At 37.5% G+C, this 18,557-nt stretch overlaps 1 protein-coding gene across 11 annotated transcripts in view; it reads left to right on the forward strand.

Annotated features, from left to right (window-relative positions):
• EPB41L2 (erythrocyte membrane protein band 4.1 like 2) overlaps nucleotides 1-18,208 on the forward strand; it is a 123,598-nt gene extending 105,390 nt beyond the window's left edge. For 2 of the 11 annotated variants that reach the window (XM_087773307.1, XM_087773308.1), the window contains exons 15-23: nucleotides 1,664-1,810; nucleotides 6,207-6,371; nucleotides 7,453-7,506; nucleotides 7,715-8,278; nucleotides 10,152-10,274; nucleotides 10,777-10,875; nucleotides 11,821-11,901; nucleotides 14,708-14,846; nucleotides 16,987-18,208. In XM_087773307.1, coding sequence (XP_087629433.1) covers nucleotides 1,664-1,810; nucleotides 6,207-6,371; nucleotides 7,453-7,506; nucleotides 7,715-8,278; nucleotides 10,152-10,274; nucleotides 10,777-10,875; nucleotides 11,821-11,901; nucleotides 14,708-14,815 — 1,341 coding nt within the window. In that variant the 3' untranslated portion in view covers nucleotides 14,816-14,846; nucleotides 16,987-18,208. Of the gene's footprint in view, nucleotides 1-1,663; nucleotides 1,811-3,202; nucleotides 3,308-6,206; nucleotides 6,372-7,452; nucleotides 7,507-7,714; nucleotides 8,279-10,151; nucleotides 10,275-10,776; nucleotides 10,876-11,820; nucleotides 11,902-14,707; nucleotides 14,847-16,986 lie in introns of all 11 variants that reach the window. The other 9 variants (XM_087773319.1, XM_087773309.1, XM_087773315.1 and 6 more) reach the window with 9 other exon arrangements.
• The last annotated feature ends 349 nt before the right edge of the window (nucleotides 18,209-18,557 follow it).

An 18,557-nucleotide genomic window follows, 5' to 3' on the forward strand; every position in this document is an offset into this window, starting at 1 on the left:
TGGGGCTATAAATAATTCCCTTTGTCACAAAAACTGTCTTTTTAAAAATCATTGGTTTTGTTCAGTAATAAGGAGATGTATGGATCGCAGTAACCCAACTAATACGTTTTTTGGCTTTTTGCAGCTTTTGATCACTATTGAAACTTTGCTTGTGTATAACTCACTAAAGGACTGAAAGTGTGCATTGCGTAACTGTGCTTTGATCAAGTCCAAGAAACGTGCCTTGTGTCAAGCAAAGACAGGTTTTAAAATTATGACATGATTGTTATGAGCTTCAGTTGAGTAATAGAATGCCTTTGGCATAAGGTTTTACTTCACTCAGAAAATACATACTTTAGGGGGACATATTTCATGTCTCATTTGTTAGTCCTAGATTAAAAGTAAAGCATTGGTCCTGTGACAATATGAACCTACTGAGTTGCCAGAAGGGGAGACGTTCTTAGTGTTCGAAGTGGATATGTGAATATTCGCAGAATTAAGAAATAGATGTGCAGCACCAAACTGTTACTGGTGCTGAACGTGCAAGTGAAAAGAAATTAGAAACTGATGAGTTTGTATTGGGTTTGGATTTTTGATGACTTAAGACAGGGTGTCTTTGCATTGCGAGCACTGACTATAAAAATCCTAACCAAAATGTTAAAGTAAAATTTCAAAATGTTCTGTTACAAAGTATATCAAATCTTAATACAAAACCCAGATGCTTTACCTAAATTATTGTATCTGTTTACATTCTTTTGATAAAACTTCATTAATAATTATGTCTACATTGATATTATTCTATTTTAATCTTCAGTCCCTTAATTCTGTACTAAAAATGATTTTGAGGCTTAAACTTGAATTTAGCCTCAATGGGTCATCACAAAATCTAATTCAATATTCACGCTGTGGTGTCCCCTTTGGCACTTGCCTATGTAGGTGCAATTTAGAGAGAACATCTCTTTGGTATTGGTGTGCACAAAAACTATCCCTACTTCAGTGCTGTGTCTGCTGTCAGGTTCTTAAATGTGGAATTGCCAGATATCAGGCTTTAAGTCTTTAAATCTGGTTCTTCCAGTAGGTTTAAGCCTACGTGACAGGCACGATGACTAGTCCCTCTGAAGTTAAGCAGGTGTTAGATACTTGCATATTTGGCCCTGTAGTATTGTCTTCACAGAAGTAAGTATTTTTCATGGAGCTTGTAATATCAAGAAAGATGCATTTTTATAGTGCTTCTTGGGCTAGACTATTCTTTCTTACAGCTGCCTTCAGTAATGTTAGTTGTGCAATATCCCAAAACACTTGCTTCTGTGCTTACAAATTTCAGATGAAAGCAAGCAACTACTGGAAATTATTATTGTTTCATAGGGTTAGTAGTTTCATGTTTTGGATGAAAATAGCCCTCTGTTAAATAACCATGCACAGCATTATTTTTTCTTTGCCTTAAAATATGGAAGAAACACTGTATGAGTGGCCCTTCATTAAAAAAAACAAAACCAAAAAAAATTTAGTTCCCTTGTAGCCTTAAACTTTTTTATTTTAAGGCACTCCAAAGAAGAATTAGCTCTTCAGACACAAGGCACTTTCCTTGGTTTGGTTTCTTTTTTTTTTTTCTTTTTTTTTTCCAGTTAAGTTTGCTTTTGTTGTCGTGTTTTGTCCTACTTTGTTTTACGTTGCGGGTTGCTAGGACCTGGATAAGACCCAGGACGACTTACTGAAACACCAGGCTAGCATTAGTGAGCTCAAGCGCAATTTCATGGAATCCACACCTGAACCACGCCCAAATGAGTGGGAAAAGCGGCGTATCACACCTCAGTCCCTACAGACACACGGGGTATGTCACTGCAGACGCTTGTCCGCACGCGTTTCCGTACAAACTCTATGTAAAATAGTAAATGCAGTTTGTCCTTTAGATTAACGCTTTCCTTGGCTAATGTAATATTTGTTTATACTAAGTATACATTAACTTTTTACCACTTACCATTGGACCTGACTTTAAATAATGTGTGGAATTTTATTCTTTTACAAGGACACCTGAGTTAGAATCACTAGGAAAAAAATGGAGGTGATGGCAGTATTTTCCTGTGTGTTAAGGACAGCTTAAATTTCACTCTGATTTACACAGATTGATGGAGAAAACTTTTCAGTGACAGTAGCACTTTTCCCTCCTTTTCCCTCTCTTTAACTCTTCATAGACAGCTTGTGCATAAACACACACACGGCCTGTGAGTTGTTTCAGAAGGACCTTACGTGATCAGTTAATTTACAGCGTTGACTTCTTTGGGACATATTTAATGTAGTTCTTAAAATTTACCCACCTTAATCTCCAAAAGTCTGTAAAATGAATTTACCTTTTTTTTCTCTCTACCGCCTTCCTGACTGAACCTTAAAACAGCAGTTTGGAAAAACATTTTCTACAAATATCATCCTGAATGCTTGTGGCAAGAAAACTACCCAAACAAATTTCCCTTGCTGCTGTGAAACTTTTAGTTTTACGAGGAGTTATTAGCTGCTTCTTTCACAGAGTAGAAGAGGAAATCAGTTTTCGAAAGCAATCAATTTCTCTTCTGTTGTTATCCTTTTCTTCCACCATTATTCCTACCCCTCCCTCCTAAATGTACTGTTGTCCCATCCCATTAAATTCTTAAGTATTCTCTTCAGTCTCCAGAGAGGTGAGCTTTCAATCAAGCTTGCTTGATGCTACCAAATGATTTTTGTTAATAAGACGTTATTTCAATAAGATACTTAAGCAATCTGAACTGTGAGTATGTGCATACAGATAATACAGTCACTGACTGTATGGATCACTTCTTTAATGACTGTTTTGTTAATTTATGGTTACTGCCAAGAAATTATTCCCCCAAATTTCTGAGTAGTACCTGAATATTTCTACGCATAGTGGTATATGCATAGTACAAATGCTGGTCAAATTTTCAAATGTCCACAACACATTTGTTCATTTAATAGCTATAAATATTTTTTTGGTTAAAATAGACATTTAAGTAAAATCGTAACTTAATTTTTGTTATGTGGTTGTGTGTATTTTCTGTGTTGATTTCTTTGTATCGAAGTTGAGGCCTCTCCAAGTTCTTTTATCTCTGTATTTTTTTCCTCATCCAGTATGTTCTGTCACTTTCAGATGGTTTGGTTTTATGTTTATGTGTAGTGTATGTCTGTCTTATTGCTTGTTGATTTACACTGGTTTTATAAAATGAAAACCAAATAGAAAAAAGGAGACCACATTTTCCAAGTGAAAACGCTGCCTGGGAAGGAGAAGCAGTGGACCGCAATGCCAAGGATTGCTGGAGCAAAACCAGAGGAGACCGATAAGGTGGCTGCCCTGAAACCTACTGCCTTTTTGCTGTATCTCCTGTGGGCTAGCTTGTGCACTTCTTTCTTTTTCTTTTTTTTCTCCCTGATGGAAATTACTTTCTTTAAGCCAGTATTGAAAGGAGAAGGTTGAGTTGTAAACCAGGATCTCTGTGTGTGCGTGTGTGTATATACACATACATGAATGCCAGCAACATCCTGCTTAAACACCAAACTAGCTGTGAAGTTCTGAATGGCTACTATTTGAAAAGAAAACCTATTTTTCACTGGAAAATTACTGTATTTTATGTGACTAGGATGACAGCAAAACATGTATTTCCATTGTATATGGAAATAATTGTCTGCAGTTACTTGACACCACACAAGAACTTTTGCTTTACATGTTCACTATGTAATATTATTCAAATCAATAATGCTGTAGAAGCAGCTTCATTTCCAAGGCAACCTGGTTCTGAGGACCTCCACACTTCTGTGCCTCTCTTTTCGTCCAGGAAAAGAGGGAGATTTTCTCCCCCCTAAGCTGGTTTAACATCTATGCAGTGAAAAACACTATATAACCAGGGGGACCACTAGCAGTGTGATAGTGATGATGGGTAGCAATTGTGATGTTGCTTTTTTACATCACTTTTTGACTATTTTCCACCACCTAGGAACTGGGACAAAAGTAAGTTAATGTAAAGCTGTCAGTCCTATTTCAGTAACATATATAAATATGAGGTTTGGAAAACAGCGTATTTCTATCCTGAATTATATGTTGATGGATGTAGAGAAGTTTGTGTTCAAGTGTTTTGTTGCCCCCAATTTATAAACTTGCTGGTATTAGTAGACGAATACGTTGCTCAGCCCTATTCCTGGACTGTATGTTTTCTTGCCTGTCTCTTTTAGGAGAGTTGGAAAATAGACAAGAATAAAACAGGGATACCACTGCTAATATTCTTTCTTTTCTTCCTTCTTTTGCTGCAGTGAAAATACTTGCAAATAAGTCATTTTCTGTGTATGAGAAATGCTATTCTGGGTACATCTCATTCGTGCCACTATACTTCTGTATCACCGTACTCCCACAAATGCACAGCATCTGTGACTTAATTATAACAGAAATTGTGACACGTTTATATGTATGTCACAAATAAATATGTGAAATGTTGTTATGTTATGGCTGCCCACAATATTTTATTTTTTTAATCCACCCCCCACCCACCCCACCCGGCTTGTAAACAGTATTTCATGTTAGTGTATATGACTATGTAGCAGAAGGAATTTGCCAGGAATTTGAACATCTTCACAGGCTGATACATTATTGTAACTACACTAATTTGATGAAAAGTGCCAATTCTATCCATACATTTAATCATTTTTACTAAATGCCTCCTCAGGGAACAGGGGTTACATTATCAAACAAATTGTGTGACTAGGGTTTTCCTTTTGAAAGATTAGAAGACCTAGAAATTTGAAGGTGGTAAAATGCAAAAAGATGGGTGGTATGTGCCTGTCTTTAATTATATACATATATTGGGGGGGAGAGAGAGATGCACAGTCTGACCACATACCACATAAAGATTTTTTTTTTTCCCCCCTGCCTTTTTTTTTTTTACTGCTTTGAGTGGTTAGAAACCACGTGGTACCAGAGTACAGTAGAAGGAGTATCATGAACATTTTTTGCCTTTTGATGCAGTCTATTAATAGATGAACATTTATTGGGCGCGGTAAACTAGGGAAGGAAAGTTGGGGTGAGGAACACATTGCCCTGATGGATACTGAATGTGGCATGAGGGCGGATTTAATAACTTGCATTCACATTAAATTTTCTTAGCCACCTTTGAAATATACTTTAAATTTTATTGTAGGGAAAAAAATACAGGGATTCTTTTTCTTTTCCTACCCTCTCGTTCTGCATGCCATATGTGTTGTAGTATACGCACAGTAGCATGGTGTAACTTACGTCAGTTCAGATTCTACACTGCTGCTCACACGGTGAGCCCGCAGGGGCTGCAGTTGTCTGCATGGCACCTTGGCTTTCCTCTGGCGTGTGCTTCTGCCGCGATTCTCTGTAGTACTCTTTTCTAAGACAGAAATGTGTCTTACTGAATGTTGTCAAAATGTGTGTTATATCCATGTTAGGTATTTGTTACATTGTTGGCTTTTTATTTTAACTCTTCTTGCTTCTAACTGAATACAAGAGCTCGTGGAAGGAAAACTGGAGTAAAGAATTTCGGCCTTTTCAGAGGCTTGTACCCACATGAATTTTAAAAGTTTGCTTTACTGCATGGATTTATAGTACTACAGAAAATAGATCAGACTATGAACAAAATTTATGCTTTAAAGCAACGTACCCTTTTACGTACGTTTGAATAAAACAAGTTTTCCCAGTAGAACGGGAAAGGCTTTTTGGAAACAGAGTCTTTAATAGAAAGGAATTTGCTTAGGTTATTTAAGCAACTGAAAAACATATATATGACATATATTATAAAGAAAACATCGTTTCAGCATTGTGGGTATGTATTGTTCAAAGAAATGCATTTGACTGCCCTGAAGCTCTGAGCCGACTGAGCATGAAAAGGTGTTAAAAATGGATTTTTAAAAGGGAAAAATCCCAGTAGTAAATACGGAGTTACCGCCTAAGTAAACTGTTCTGTTTGGAAACTCCATGGAAATGCTAATGTTTTCGATTTTTATAGTGTGATCTGCATGGTGGAGAGATGCAGTCTTAAGAGTATGACTGTGCGTTGCGGTGAGGACAGGTTGCCGTCCCGCCGGTTCTCGTTTCGCCTGACGGGGCCCGTGCCCCGCCGTGCTCCTTGTCTTTGTCACGCGTCTCCCTTGCCAGACCTTTCCTTTGTAGGTCGCTGCCGCTCCGTCCGCCACTGTCTAACTCTTTCCTTTCCCTCTCCTAACCCGTCTAGAGCCTAGAAGAGGAGATCGCCTCCCTTCTCTTTAGCAAGGAGGGCTTTTGCGGGGGCAGGAGCCGGCCCTTCGCCGCCGCCAGCGCGGGGCCAGCAGAGGGCGCTGCGCCAGCAGAGGGCGCTGCGCGGGAGGAGACCGCCGCCTGGGCCGCGCCGCCCCCACAGGTGCCCGCCCCGCCCCCGCGCTCCCCCGCGGCACCGCGGCGCTGGGGGCGGCCGCCTCCCGGGCTCGGCTCCCGGGCCCGCTAAAGAGCGGTCGCCGGCCCCCAGCGCCTTAAAAATGCCAGAAAGGTGGCCTGCGGCTTACCTCTCGTGTATCGGAGCCGGTAAGCTGGTTGCTTGTGTTAGAGGGGAGAGAGACCCGGGTAGAGAGCGTAATTCTGCATTTGCAGCACTCCAGAAATAATAATTGGGGCTTTCCTGGTTTCGGCTTCACCAGGAATGCCGGCTTACACGCCCTGGGTGCTTTGCTTGGTAAGCAGCAATAAAAGCTAGGATTAAGTCACAGATGATGTGTCGGATTTTGTATCCTTATTGTCTGAACCCAAATTTTGCTGCAAACCGTTCACTAAAAATGCATTAGATCAAAAAAACTAGCTAACACATAATTTACGGTGGGCTTTCTGGAATATCCATCGCAGATCGTTTTGTTACGGAACAAATACTAATATAACTGCTTTAATCTCATCATTTTGGCTCCAGACTGAATCCTAATGGGATCATCCTGGTAATGGTGTATTGCTGTTCTGACAACGTACCGCCCTAAACAGTCTTCCTCTTGTTATCTGTTAAGTTTTGTGAAGTAACAGACCAAAGATGAACAACTAATAAAATCTTACACTGATCTTTTTTCATTTTGTGTGATGATAAACTGACAGTAGAATGCTAAATATTTTTTTTTTTTTTACTTTCCCTTAATAGTATTTATTCTTAATTCCTGATTTAACTGAGAGAAATAACTGCCTCAGTAGCATCACTGGCCAGTGCATTCATGCTTTTATTTTCAGTCTTTCGTAATTAAATCCTTATCCCAATTAATAACGTCCATAATTCTTACCTACTTTTGAATGGAATATTTCAATAAAGTGGGAGGAAAGGAGCGTAGTTCCATGTGAGTCTTGCAGTGAATACACAGTATCTGTCTAGTATCGCGTACATACATTCTTCAAGCTTGCTTGGAGGATGTTAACCTGTTGAAAAGGCTTATGCATTGATTTTTGTCCTCTGATTGCTTTTTGTTTCACAGAGACATGCTTCCAGAGCAGGAGGGCCTTGTACCGGAGTCAGCGATGCTGATAAGGTTCTACTGATTTTTTCCATAGTTAAATTTGGCTCTAACTCTTCCAACCCATCTTCATTCTTTCTTTCCTTCCTTTTTCAGTTAACCATCACAACCATCTTTTGTCTTCTACATGACATGAACCAGCCATCAGCTAATTTTGTTTCCGTCATTTTAATTTATTCATATACTCTACTTTTGTTTTTCCTCATCCGTGTTTTTTGTGCAGAGTTCACATGAGACTCTGGACATAGTGGAGGAGAAGAAGCAGGCAGAGGTTGGGATAGAAGAAACACTAGTCGTAGACGAAAGCAACAAAGGGAAAATGCAAGTTGCCGCTGATGCTGGGGAAGCATGTAAGGTGGAGCATCTGTCAAAAAAGGACTCTTCATCACTGCCATCAGATAGTAGCAGCAGCAGCAGCAGTAGTAGTGAGAGTGAGGATGAAGAGGTGGGAGAATACCAGCCACATCATAGGGCAATTGAGGAAGTCATCAGGGAAGAACAGGAAGAAGAGGAAGACGTGAAAAGGAAAGAACATGAAGAAAAAATACAGCATGTGGAAGCCACACCAGAAGGCAGTAAACTACATGTACCAGTTGAGCACACGCAAGTTACAGCTGAAGATTTGGTCCAGGAAAATGCAGTTACCATAGCTACAGAAGAGCAGAATTTGTCACAGGAAATTAAGCAAGATTTAGGTGAAGAAAGAGAGGAAGAAGAGCTCAAACTCAATGGAGATGTGTCTCATGTTGACATTGATGTTGCACCACAAATAATTTGTTGTTCTGAGGTAAATGGTAGAACAGTTTGACAACTAGATTAAGCAGAGATATTTCTTGGGGTGAAAATATACCTGCCTTTCTTCTTCTCCTATTCCTCCAGCTCTTCAGGCATCCAACAAGATTCAGATCATTTGGAAGGGGAAACCATTGATGAGCAGTGAAATTCTGTCTCCTTCAGTTATGGTTTCTGACTTTTTGCTAGAACTGAGTGAGAATCACCAGTAAGGCAAACCTTCCGAAGACTGCCATCTTCTTTTTATCTCCCCCTTGTTTTATATGCACATACATAATGTATATTTATTATTTACATGTTTCCAATGTTTTAAGTCTTGTCTTGTCTATTTGTCAATTGTTTTTGACACGTCCATGACATGTAATTGTGATTGGAAAACTATTGGCAAGTGAAAGTAGAAAACACCCGTCACAAATTTTTGTTCCTTTTTTTTCCCTCATTAGCTTTTTTACCTTTTTTTTTCCTTTCAGAAAATGTTGTGAATTTATAGACTAGATTAAGTATGGCTAGAAATTGCATAGGTGAGAGCGCTGCATTGTAAAGGTATGAGACATATATCGCAATCTTACAATGAAGTCCTCTAGTGCAGTAGATATTTAAGGAAGCACGCATGCGTTCCAGTCACAGTCGGTTGTTTTAAGCCAAACAAGGTTGAAGTGTTCATTACTGGGCAAACTTTATAAAGAAGCAGAAAGGGAAAAAATGAAGCACAGGGATGCATCTCTTTGTAAAGTTGGCATGTTCTTCTGCTGAGTTTTTCAACAGTTGAGTGGGTTTTTTCCTGTTTGTCTGCCTGCTTGTTCTTGTAATGGTGGCAAGTTTTTTTTTTCTTTGCGCTTAAATCCAAACAACTTACCTTCTTTCTTTTGTTGTCTTTTGCATACACAGGTGTTCTGGTTAATGATGTGAAAGAATTAGTTTATAAGACCTTTAGAAATTGCAGGCACCCACACTTCGTAAAAACAGCTAGTTTTGGAGCGAGAAGGGCTGCTGTGTGTGCAAGTGTGCGTGAGGGAAAGAAAGGATTTCTTTTTTTTTTTTTTTTCCTGGGATTCTCCCAATGTGCATCAAAAATCAATGGGAGACAGCAACTGATGCATCTAGAAAAATATCAAAAGGCTTTGCTAGATTTTTTTTTTAAGTTCTTAAACATATTGAAAATCTGCTCCAATAAGTCACAAGTTCACTGGCTTACAGACCCCAATTGCTTTCTTTGTGATATTGCAGAGAACACCACTAGCTAACTCTAAATGGTTAAAATGGCTTTTTAGGATTGTTGTCAAAAGAAGCCATTGATTTCCAGAATTATTACATTAGAAGTAGGCTGCTTACAATCCAATGGTCAAAGTTGGTTTTTTCTGTTCCAGAAGCAGTACATATTAAAAAGTTAAACTTTTACGTAATTTCCTTGGAATTTCTAGTGCTTATGTGCAGTTTGAGCAGGGATAGGTATTTTCCCAGATTGACTCTAATATGAAGCTTATCCATCTGAGCTAGCTATCAGCTTCTTTATGCAAACTAAGATATTTTTTTTTCCCTAGTGATGTTCTTCTACACATTTTCAATACCTGTGTTACAGCTTGGTTTTAGCAGTAGCCTTCTGTGATACGTACTGTTGGCTAAAACACAGAACTTCGGCAAGGTTATTAAGAGACTAAATTTTCCTACCATGTTATGTAGATACTAGAGGGCTGGTGCATTAGTCTTCATTTCACTTTGCTTATTTATTGCATGCTTTTTGATTGGGAAGACAGTCAAATACTTATCTTACTGTTACGCTTTTCTTGAGTTTTTGGTTGTGTTTTTTTGGTCCACTTTACAAACCTTCTTCTGTCTTTTGAATTGATTGGTTATTTCTTGCACCACAGCCTCCAGTAGTGAAAACAGAGATGGTAACCATTTCAGATGCCACACAGAGAACTGAAATCTCCACTAAAGAAGTTCCAATTGTTCAAACAGAAACTAAAACTATCACATATGAATCTCCACAGGTATGGTGGCTGGGTTATTATATTGTTTGCAAGCTGGTTTTTATTCCAGTTACTTGTAGGTCTAAATAGATAATGTCCAAAAAATGCTTTTCAAAAACCTATACATTTTTCTAGCAGCTAAGATTATACTTTGGCTATGAATTAGGAAGCGAAATGTGTGTAGACAAAGCAGCGTTACTCCTAAATTCTAAGTGGTTTTTTTTTTTTTTTATGTAAGGACTTAGTTGCCATCTGCAAATGTACAACTCATTTTTAGTTTTGGAAACTTGATTAAAATATCTCATTGCTCCTGAAAGGAAAATGTAGCTTTGATTGTAAATTTTCCACAAGAATGAACCATAACAACAGTCTTACATGACTCAGTAAACTTGGATGGCTTCTGTTTAGATTTCAGTTCTAACTGAACTAAAGAATGTGTTTAGTAAGAAAACCATCCTTTTCTCCTGTGAAAACAAAGCTTTGAAATGCCAAATTACAAAAATACCGTTTTTTTTCATTACAGTTTGATGGCAGTGCCAGTGGCAATGCTGGTGTGCTGCTGAGTGCACAGACAATTACATCAGAGTCAATTTCTACTACGACAACTACACACATCACAAAGGTAAAATATAATAAAGTGTCTCTCTGAACTGAAAAAAACCCCAAACCCTCAAAGTCTTACAGGTAGTTTCTCATATATCTGCTAATTTATTGAAACAAGCTGACTTGAAATTGATTGGATTCATTCCAGGCATGTGTGAGAGTTAATCTTTCTGTACACAGGTTTTGAACAGAGAAGCCCTAATGAATAAGCAGGAATATCTGGGAATAGGGCAGGGAAAGGGACAAAAATATGATATTTTTTTTTTATGTACTTCATATAGGTCTTATTTCTGTGTTTGACAAATGAGTATGTACCTAAATTTTTACAGTTTCAATCCTGTCATCACTCACTATCTTACAGAATCTTTGTTAATGTAACTAATTTGTCTGAGGTCCACAGGAGCTCTGCTAATGGCATCTGTTATAAGGATGAACTGAAACATTGTTTTCTCAGCCTTAGCGTTGATGATCAGTGTGCTGCTAGGTTTAGAGCGTATTTAAAAACAGACCATACCACTAGATTGCTTTGCAAGCATATTGTGGTGCTGAATTATGTGCTCTGCATTCCATGCTTGAAAAGGAAGGGAAAACTCAACTCAGAGACTGAGAAGAGGCCCATGGTAGGTGGGTTGAAATCAAAGAAAAGGCTCCTGGAATTTCCTTGTTGCCAGATTTATATGGTGGAAGAAGCTGGAATTCCAGTTTGTCTGCATATCTAGAGCTGTTCAAACTTAGGCTCCAGTAACAGAAGGAATTCTCTTTTAGTTGTTTTTTATCAAGTTTAGCAATTGCTAGAATGTGACTAACTGCATAACTGAAAAAGGAAAGGATGATTTAGCACCAAGAATATTTACTACTAATTGCAACAGAAATGTATTTGCTTCAGTGCCACAGAAAAGAGTGCTTTGTGGCAATATGAAGCAATTACAAGGATGTTTTCTGCTTTTTTTTGTGCCATCTGTAGATGGTAAAAGGTGGGGTATCAGAAACAAGAATCGAGAAGCGTATTGTCATTACTGGAGATGCAGATATTGACCATGATGAGGTGAGTATGTAAGCTGTTAACACTTACAGTGTGCTTTTTGTAGTCCAGTGAGATCTAGATGATATTTCAGAAACCTGAAATAAGAGAAAGGTAGAGAAGTTGAATAAGAGGACATAGAAAGACCATGACACTGTTAATTGTGGCAAAGTTGTTAAGGGAGCGTGTTTTGTGAATAAAGAGCCTTTAGAATATAACTGAAAGAAAAACAGCATTTGTAACGTTGCATCATAGATCATGTAAATGGATTTCTTACTATTTTTAAAAGGATTGCTTTTTTTTGGAAGAGACACAATTTTTTAGTGGTGCTTTTGCCATTTGGGAGGAAAAGCATTACTAAAATAATCTTATTTTGATGCATTAGTCTGGATAGATGGGAGTCTCTACTGCGTTGTGTCAGCAACATCTGAATGCAGGACTCATTGTGACTGAAAGCTTTGAAATGCATTAAAGCATAAACTGCTCAAATTTAAAAAATAGTTTTTGACTTGTATTTATAGAATTCTGTATAACAAAAGTAATTGTTGATCTGCTGGAATCCTATGTAAGTACCTTTCATCTCTGTCAGTACCAAAGCAGTATTTTACGATGTTTTAGAAACTAAGGTTCAAATCACTTCTACCTGCCCAATTAAGAAGGCTGAATTTAAGCAATACACAGAAAAATAATTGAGAAAGTGCAATTGTCTATTTTTTGTAGTGATGATTACACAGTTTTTATTGTTTTTCATCTAAGAAGCTGTAGTAACAAAGTTAATCAACAGTCACTGGATAATACAAATAGAAAAGCCTACCTTCTACATAAAGGTGCAGTGAATCCAATTCTAACTTTATGAAACTACACAAATCAACATAACAGGATTTAGTTTAAAAAGCTCTTGGGGAATTTAATTTCACATTTTGATTTGCCTCCAGAAAGTGGCTCCTGACAAGTTGAATCTCTTCTTAAAACTCATAATTAAATGACAGGGCTGTTCAGTGTCAGGTATGGTTCATTTGCCTTGACCACACGTTCAGTGCACTTCAGACATCTGGAAAGGTCACACAATACCTTTAGTATACCAGACAATGCTTTAGTAAAACCATTCTATAAGCCCTTCTTTGTTTCGACATTAGTGGGTAATGAAGTAAAAATGAAATTATAAAAAAGGAAGTACAAAATATGATTTTAATCCCTGAAGTTTAAAGCAGCAGTGAGCAGCTTTTAAGAGATTTAAGAAATCTCTACCACTTTTTCTTCAGCGGATATGGAGCTCTTCAGATACACAAACTACATGCTGGATGTTTATGCTTTTGTCTTTTAGCTCCCTACATCACTAAAACAGTTTTCAATAGGAAAATAATATTTTAATTTGGAGTTTCAGAATACAAATGCTTGTATTACTTGTTGTAATTTAACAATTAGAGACTTAAAATTTTTTCATTGTTTATGGTTTGATTATAAACAGATTCTTAAATCTCAGCAGCCACTTTCTTTTAAATCCTCATTTGTACTACAGAGATTACACTTGGCGCATTGCAAAGACAAACTAATAAAAATTGTGAGGATTAATACATCAGCAAACATCAGTATTGTACCAGTGCACACTGCATGTTCTTCTGTACGTATTTCTTTAAGAGGACTTCAAATTCATTATCATGTAATAGTTAAGGTGGCTGGTGTTGGTGTTTCCAGTCTCTCTTCAGAGTTAGTTATTTCTTCTCCCACTTACCACCCATGGCTTAGGAAAATGTCACTTTTCTAAATCAAGATAAACCTTTTTGTTGCATTATATTTTTCTTGCTCCTTTTAGTGTATTTGGTTTTTTTTTAGTTATGGTTGATACTAAGGTGAACAGTGAGCTTACTGTTGCCTTGGAATGCCTTCCAGTTTCCTCTTTTTTTCCTTATGTTGGGTTCCAACAGTAATACAGCTCACTAAAATAAGATTCAGATCAGGGGAAGGAATAGAAGGTCCCAGGTGCTCTTTCGCCTCTTCTGTCTCAGAGGATGCTCTTATGTGGGTAACTGTAAAGCCTTGTATAGAATAGAATAGAATAGAATAGAATAGAATAGAATAGAATAGAATAGAATAGAATAGAATAGAATAGAATAGAATAGAATAGAATATTTCAGTTGGAAGGGGCATACAATGATCATCTAGTCCAACTGCCAGCTGTGTGTGTTGGTACATCTCTTAAGAAGATAAAATTTCTTAAAATGTGGAGGAGGGATTATAAGAAACTTATATTTACACTTCCCTGAGTTAAACTAGAGAAAGTTCTCTTAAACCAGTAAAAGGAGAAAAGGAGGTTCTTGTGCTGAGAAAGAAATTTCTGTTATGATCTTCTTCCAGAGTTTCAGTACCATACTTAGTACACATTCCAAAGTATCTTTCCATTTTGTTCAGGAAACTGAAGGGAACTCTTATTTTTCTGTACTCTGTACATTCTTGTTAAGTCTTTATTTGCCAGATCTGTTGCAGAAGTTCAAAAACTTCTGGGGGATAGGAATACTTTTTGTCTCCTGGAATGAGCTAGAGAAGTTACAGGGTAACTTTATGGTTATTTGTTACTTCCTGGAAATTTTGGTATATTTTTAGCATAGTGGGGTTGTTGGGTTTTTGGGGGGGCTTGGGTTTTGTGTTTTGGAGGTCAGTTGGTTTTGTGTTTTGGTTTTTGGTTGGTTTTACGCCTGAGCCCTCTCAAGTTCAGAAATTTAGAATTCTGAACAATTACAACCAAAATTTCCGATGCTACTCTCCCATTCTCTGGCCCCACATGAATGTCCTTTTGCTGTTGTTGAGTTACATATTTCAAATACATTTGCAGGCACTGGCACAGGCAATCAAAGAAGCCAAAGAACAGCACCCTGACATGTCTGTCACAAGAGTGGTGGTGCACAAAGAAACTGAACTTGCTGAGGAAGATGAAGAGTAAAATCAAAAATGCCCTCAAGCAAATACGGCAGGTAGGCTTATATATATAATTAACATAGGAAAACGTAGTGTCAGTTTTTTGTTGTGTTCTGTAATAAAAGGCTTGAAAAATATGGGGCATCTTTGATATATGCTATCACAAAATGGTGAGTTGAAACAGGCGCTAATAGTAGACTGTTAGTGTAAGAATTTTTATCTTAAGTCCAATCTGACATTAATTTTAATTGCAAATTTTCCTGTATATGTCTCCCAGTTTTGTCACAGTACTCTCATGGCATTTCCTACGATGTTTGGTCAAGTTGTTGGAGTTTATATTGAAGTGAGTTTGGGCCCTTTCTGCAAAACATGAAGGAAGTGTCACATTTTTCTGTTTACCTGTACAATTACAGTCCTTGCCTTACATCTAGCTTGTTTAGTGGGAAGACTATGTTCAGTCCTCAGTAGTGAAAGGGCACGTTTGGACATTTTAATTTAGTCAGCTAATTCTTAATCCTAAGCACACTGAAATATTTAACCTTTTATCATTTTCCCAGGCAAGGAGGTAAATGCATTGCAAGCTCAAGTTTTAAAGGTTGAAAGAGGTATTTGAAGGAATGTCAGTTTATTAGGCCCTCATTTCTAGGAATAAAAAAAAGAAAAACAAAAAAACCCTCCTCTACTTGATGTGTTCAATAGAAAGATCAGAATGAACACTGAATAAACATGCTCTTACACTGGTTATCGGCAACTCCAGAAGAGCCTGGAAAAATCAACATCACTTTTGAGAGAACTATTAGTTTGTAGCAAGGAGAATACCTGTGGTTTAGGTAATTTCACTGGTCCCTTGGTACACGGCAACATTAAACATGCATGCTCAAACCATCCTTCTCGTATTTTCAGCGTTCACGTAGCAGTATCTAAGCTGGAAAGATACACTGAGACAGCAGAACAGATCATTTTGATTTGCAAGGATTTACTATTATAATGTATGCTACTATCACATTTTTCATTTATTATTAATCAGTGTGAATTTAAAGGTCTTGGGGGCAGGGATTGCCTCTTCGGTTACATCTGGGCAGAATGTTCCAGTTTCTTCATGCTACCTTAATCCAGAAAAGTATCTTTCAAGTCAGTGTTCAACATAATCTATCCCATATAAGTAGTTACATCTTTCTTGAAGGGAGTGTGTCATGGGAGCAAGAAGCAATCAGGCAGGTTTGCACCACATTTCTACATTAGCGACTAACTACAAAGTTGATTCTGTTCCTTCATCAAATACTTAACTGCTTTGTAAAAATTTTATTCAGAAAAAAACATTCAAGGAATTTCTTCCATCTGCTGAGGGTGTTTTTTTGCTTTTTTGAGAAATACATACATTGTGGAATGGTGTTTGCAGTGTATCAGAGTGTGTCAGATGTTCTTGTCTGAGTTTGCTGATTGCTTTACAGCTCTTAGTCTGAAATTCTTGTGAGAGAGTAAAAGAGGACCAATATGAAGACATTTCACCATGCTGCTCTTGGATTTGAGAGCTGGTGACTTGTTTGATGATGCCTTTCAGTTGAACATTAAGGAAGAAACTGAGTTGTCTAAACACAGGTCACCTGAAGTGCCTTGGATATCTGTCTGCAGCTTGGACCATCAAGAGACCTATGCCCTCCTGTACCAGCAAGTGAAGGGCAGGTGGGACTGCAGAAATGGCTCTAGACAGTTGTGTTTAGGCAATGGAGTCATGCCACGAATCTTGCTTGGTTGTTTCTAAGGTGATGAAAGCTCTGCCCTGATGGCTACGACAGTGTTGTTTGTGTAGACTTGTTTTCTCTAATAAAAGTGAGAGGTATTACACTCTGATTCCAAGGGATTATTAATTGAACAAATACCTTCATTGTTTTATTTATGCACTAGATTGTGCATTAAAATTTTCAGTAAACTCTGCAAGAGGTGGCTATTAAAGTACCATGAGAATTTTTGGGGATGGAAAAAATACACTAAAGCAAGAAAAACATTGATAGAAACTGAATTACTATTTACCTCAGGATTTAAGGCGGCTTTAGTTAACAGAATGTTTCTAATGAAATAACCTTCCCCCAAAATAACCTATATGGGAAAAATTACTTTTTTGACTCTGATGATGTGACATTCACATAGTATCCGTTATGAAGGCTTATGTCATCTCCCCCCTCCTTTTTCTTCCAGAAGTACAAATGATACTGACCGTGATCATGACCATGAAGAACTGTAATCATTCCAAGTCATCGCTGCTCTACCGAATTCACCAAGCCTCGCAATGATGACCAGATGTTCAAGACTTAAATGCCAATACCAAACTCCATTTTAACATCTTTGGTCTATATTCCCTTACAGTCTTTCTTGTTTATTTTTTATAACCACTTCTTAACAATCTTAAATTTTTTTAAATGAAGTTTTAGAGGGTATGATCTTCTTTTGCACAAATACTTGTATTTTTGAAGCTGATTCTTAATTATATGAAAGTGAACAAAAAAGAAGTCTGCAAAGCACTGTTCACTGGAGCAGGTGGTAATTGTGCAGGAAGAGGGATCTTAACTAATTTAGATACGTTTTTTTCCAAATATTTCAAATGAAATCTCTTACTGGAGTAATTTACAGATTTTTTTTTTCCAGATATTCAGGTAAATATATGGTATCACATAACAAAGATTTTTATAAAAATACAACATTTCCTAAAATTTGAAAAAATTTTATACTGATCTCTCTGTAACTCTTTCTGTTCTAAGGTTCTCCTCTCTGTGGAGCAGAGGTGGTGTGACAGTCTATAGAGGAGAAGGAGTTGCAGACATATTTCTTCTGACTGAGCACTGTGTTCTTTTTGCACTTTGGTGCCAATGCTCAACTTTTTGCAGACGTTTTGCTGTCTGCAGCATTCCAGATAAGGGAAGAAGGAAGAACAAAATATCTTTCTCTTCTTCCAACAAGAGATGATCTAGGCAGCTTAAAACCTTAGTGCTTTTTTTCTTACTGTGTCCAAACTTCAACACTTCCATTATTTGAATACATGTGTAGAATGCTCACTTTTTATTAAACCTCACTGTCTCCATGTTAGAACTGACATTTCTGTTATCGAGAAGGTATACGTTTCAGATGCTTCATCTAATGGTTAATGCAGGTTTTTAGGATACTGAGTAGAAGTGTACGATGGACTTAATTCATAAAGTAATAAGTACCATCATTTGAGACTGCCATTGAGAAAACCTGTTAATTATTTTGGATTTTATTTTTATTTTGTTCTTGCAGGGGGTTGTTATTTTGGGGTTTTTTTTGCTGTTGACTCTGTGTATAGTTAATATGCCAAATTAGATTTATAGCAGCTTGAAGTTGTATTAAGTGATATTTTGCTTTCTGTAATTCTGTTATAAAATAAAGTTGTTTATTCTCTGTATGACTTTTGGCACTCAGACATAAACTTGGAAGATGCTAAAGTGAGCAAGTCAGTTATGAGAACTGCAATTCTAGAGGCCACGGAACCTTGAAAAGCAGGGCTTAGTACAAGTAGTCTCCAGGGCTCCCAGAGGGGTGGCACAATTGTATGGCTCCTGATACTGATTTTAAAGTATCAGTGTTTTTTAGACATCTTCCAATAAGCATCCTGGTTTCTGTGGTTCAGAGAAGAAATCTTCAGATGCCAAAAAAGATGAGATTTGGACAGCACAGCGCAAGTTAAAATGCCCCGCAGCCTGCAAGCGGCTCTACTGACTTCGTGGAGTTAGGATGTATTATGACCTTCAAGT

The sequence above is a fragment of the Nipponia nippon genome, unplaced genomic scaffold, assembly GCF_047370975.1.
Source record: "Nipponia nippon isolate SJK-2023a ecotype South Korea unplaced genomic scaffold, ASM4737097v1 scaffold_4, whole genome shotgun sequence".
Taxonomy (NCBI): domain Eukaryota; kingdom Metazoa; phylum Chordata; class Aves; order Pelecaniformes; family Threskiornithidae; genus Nipponia; species Nipponia nippon.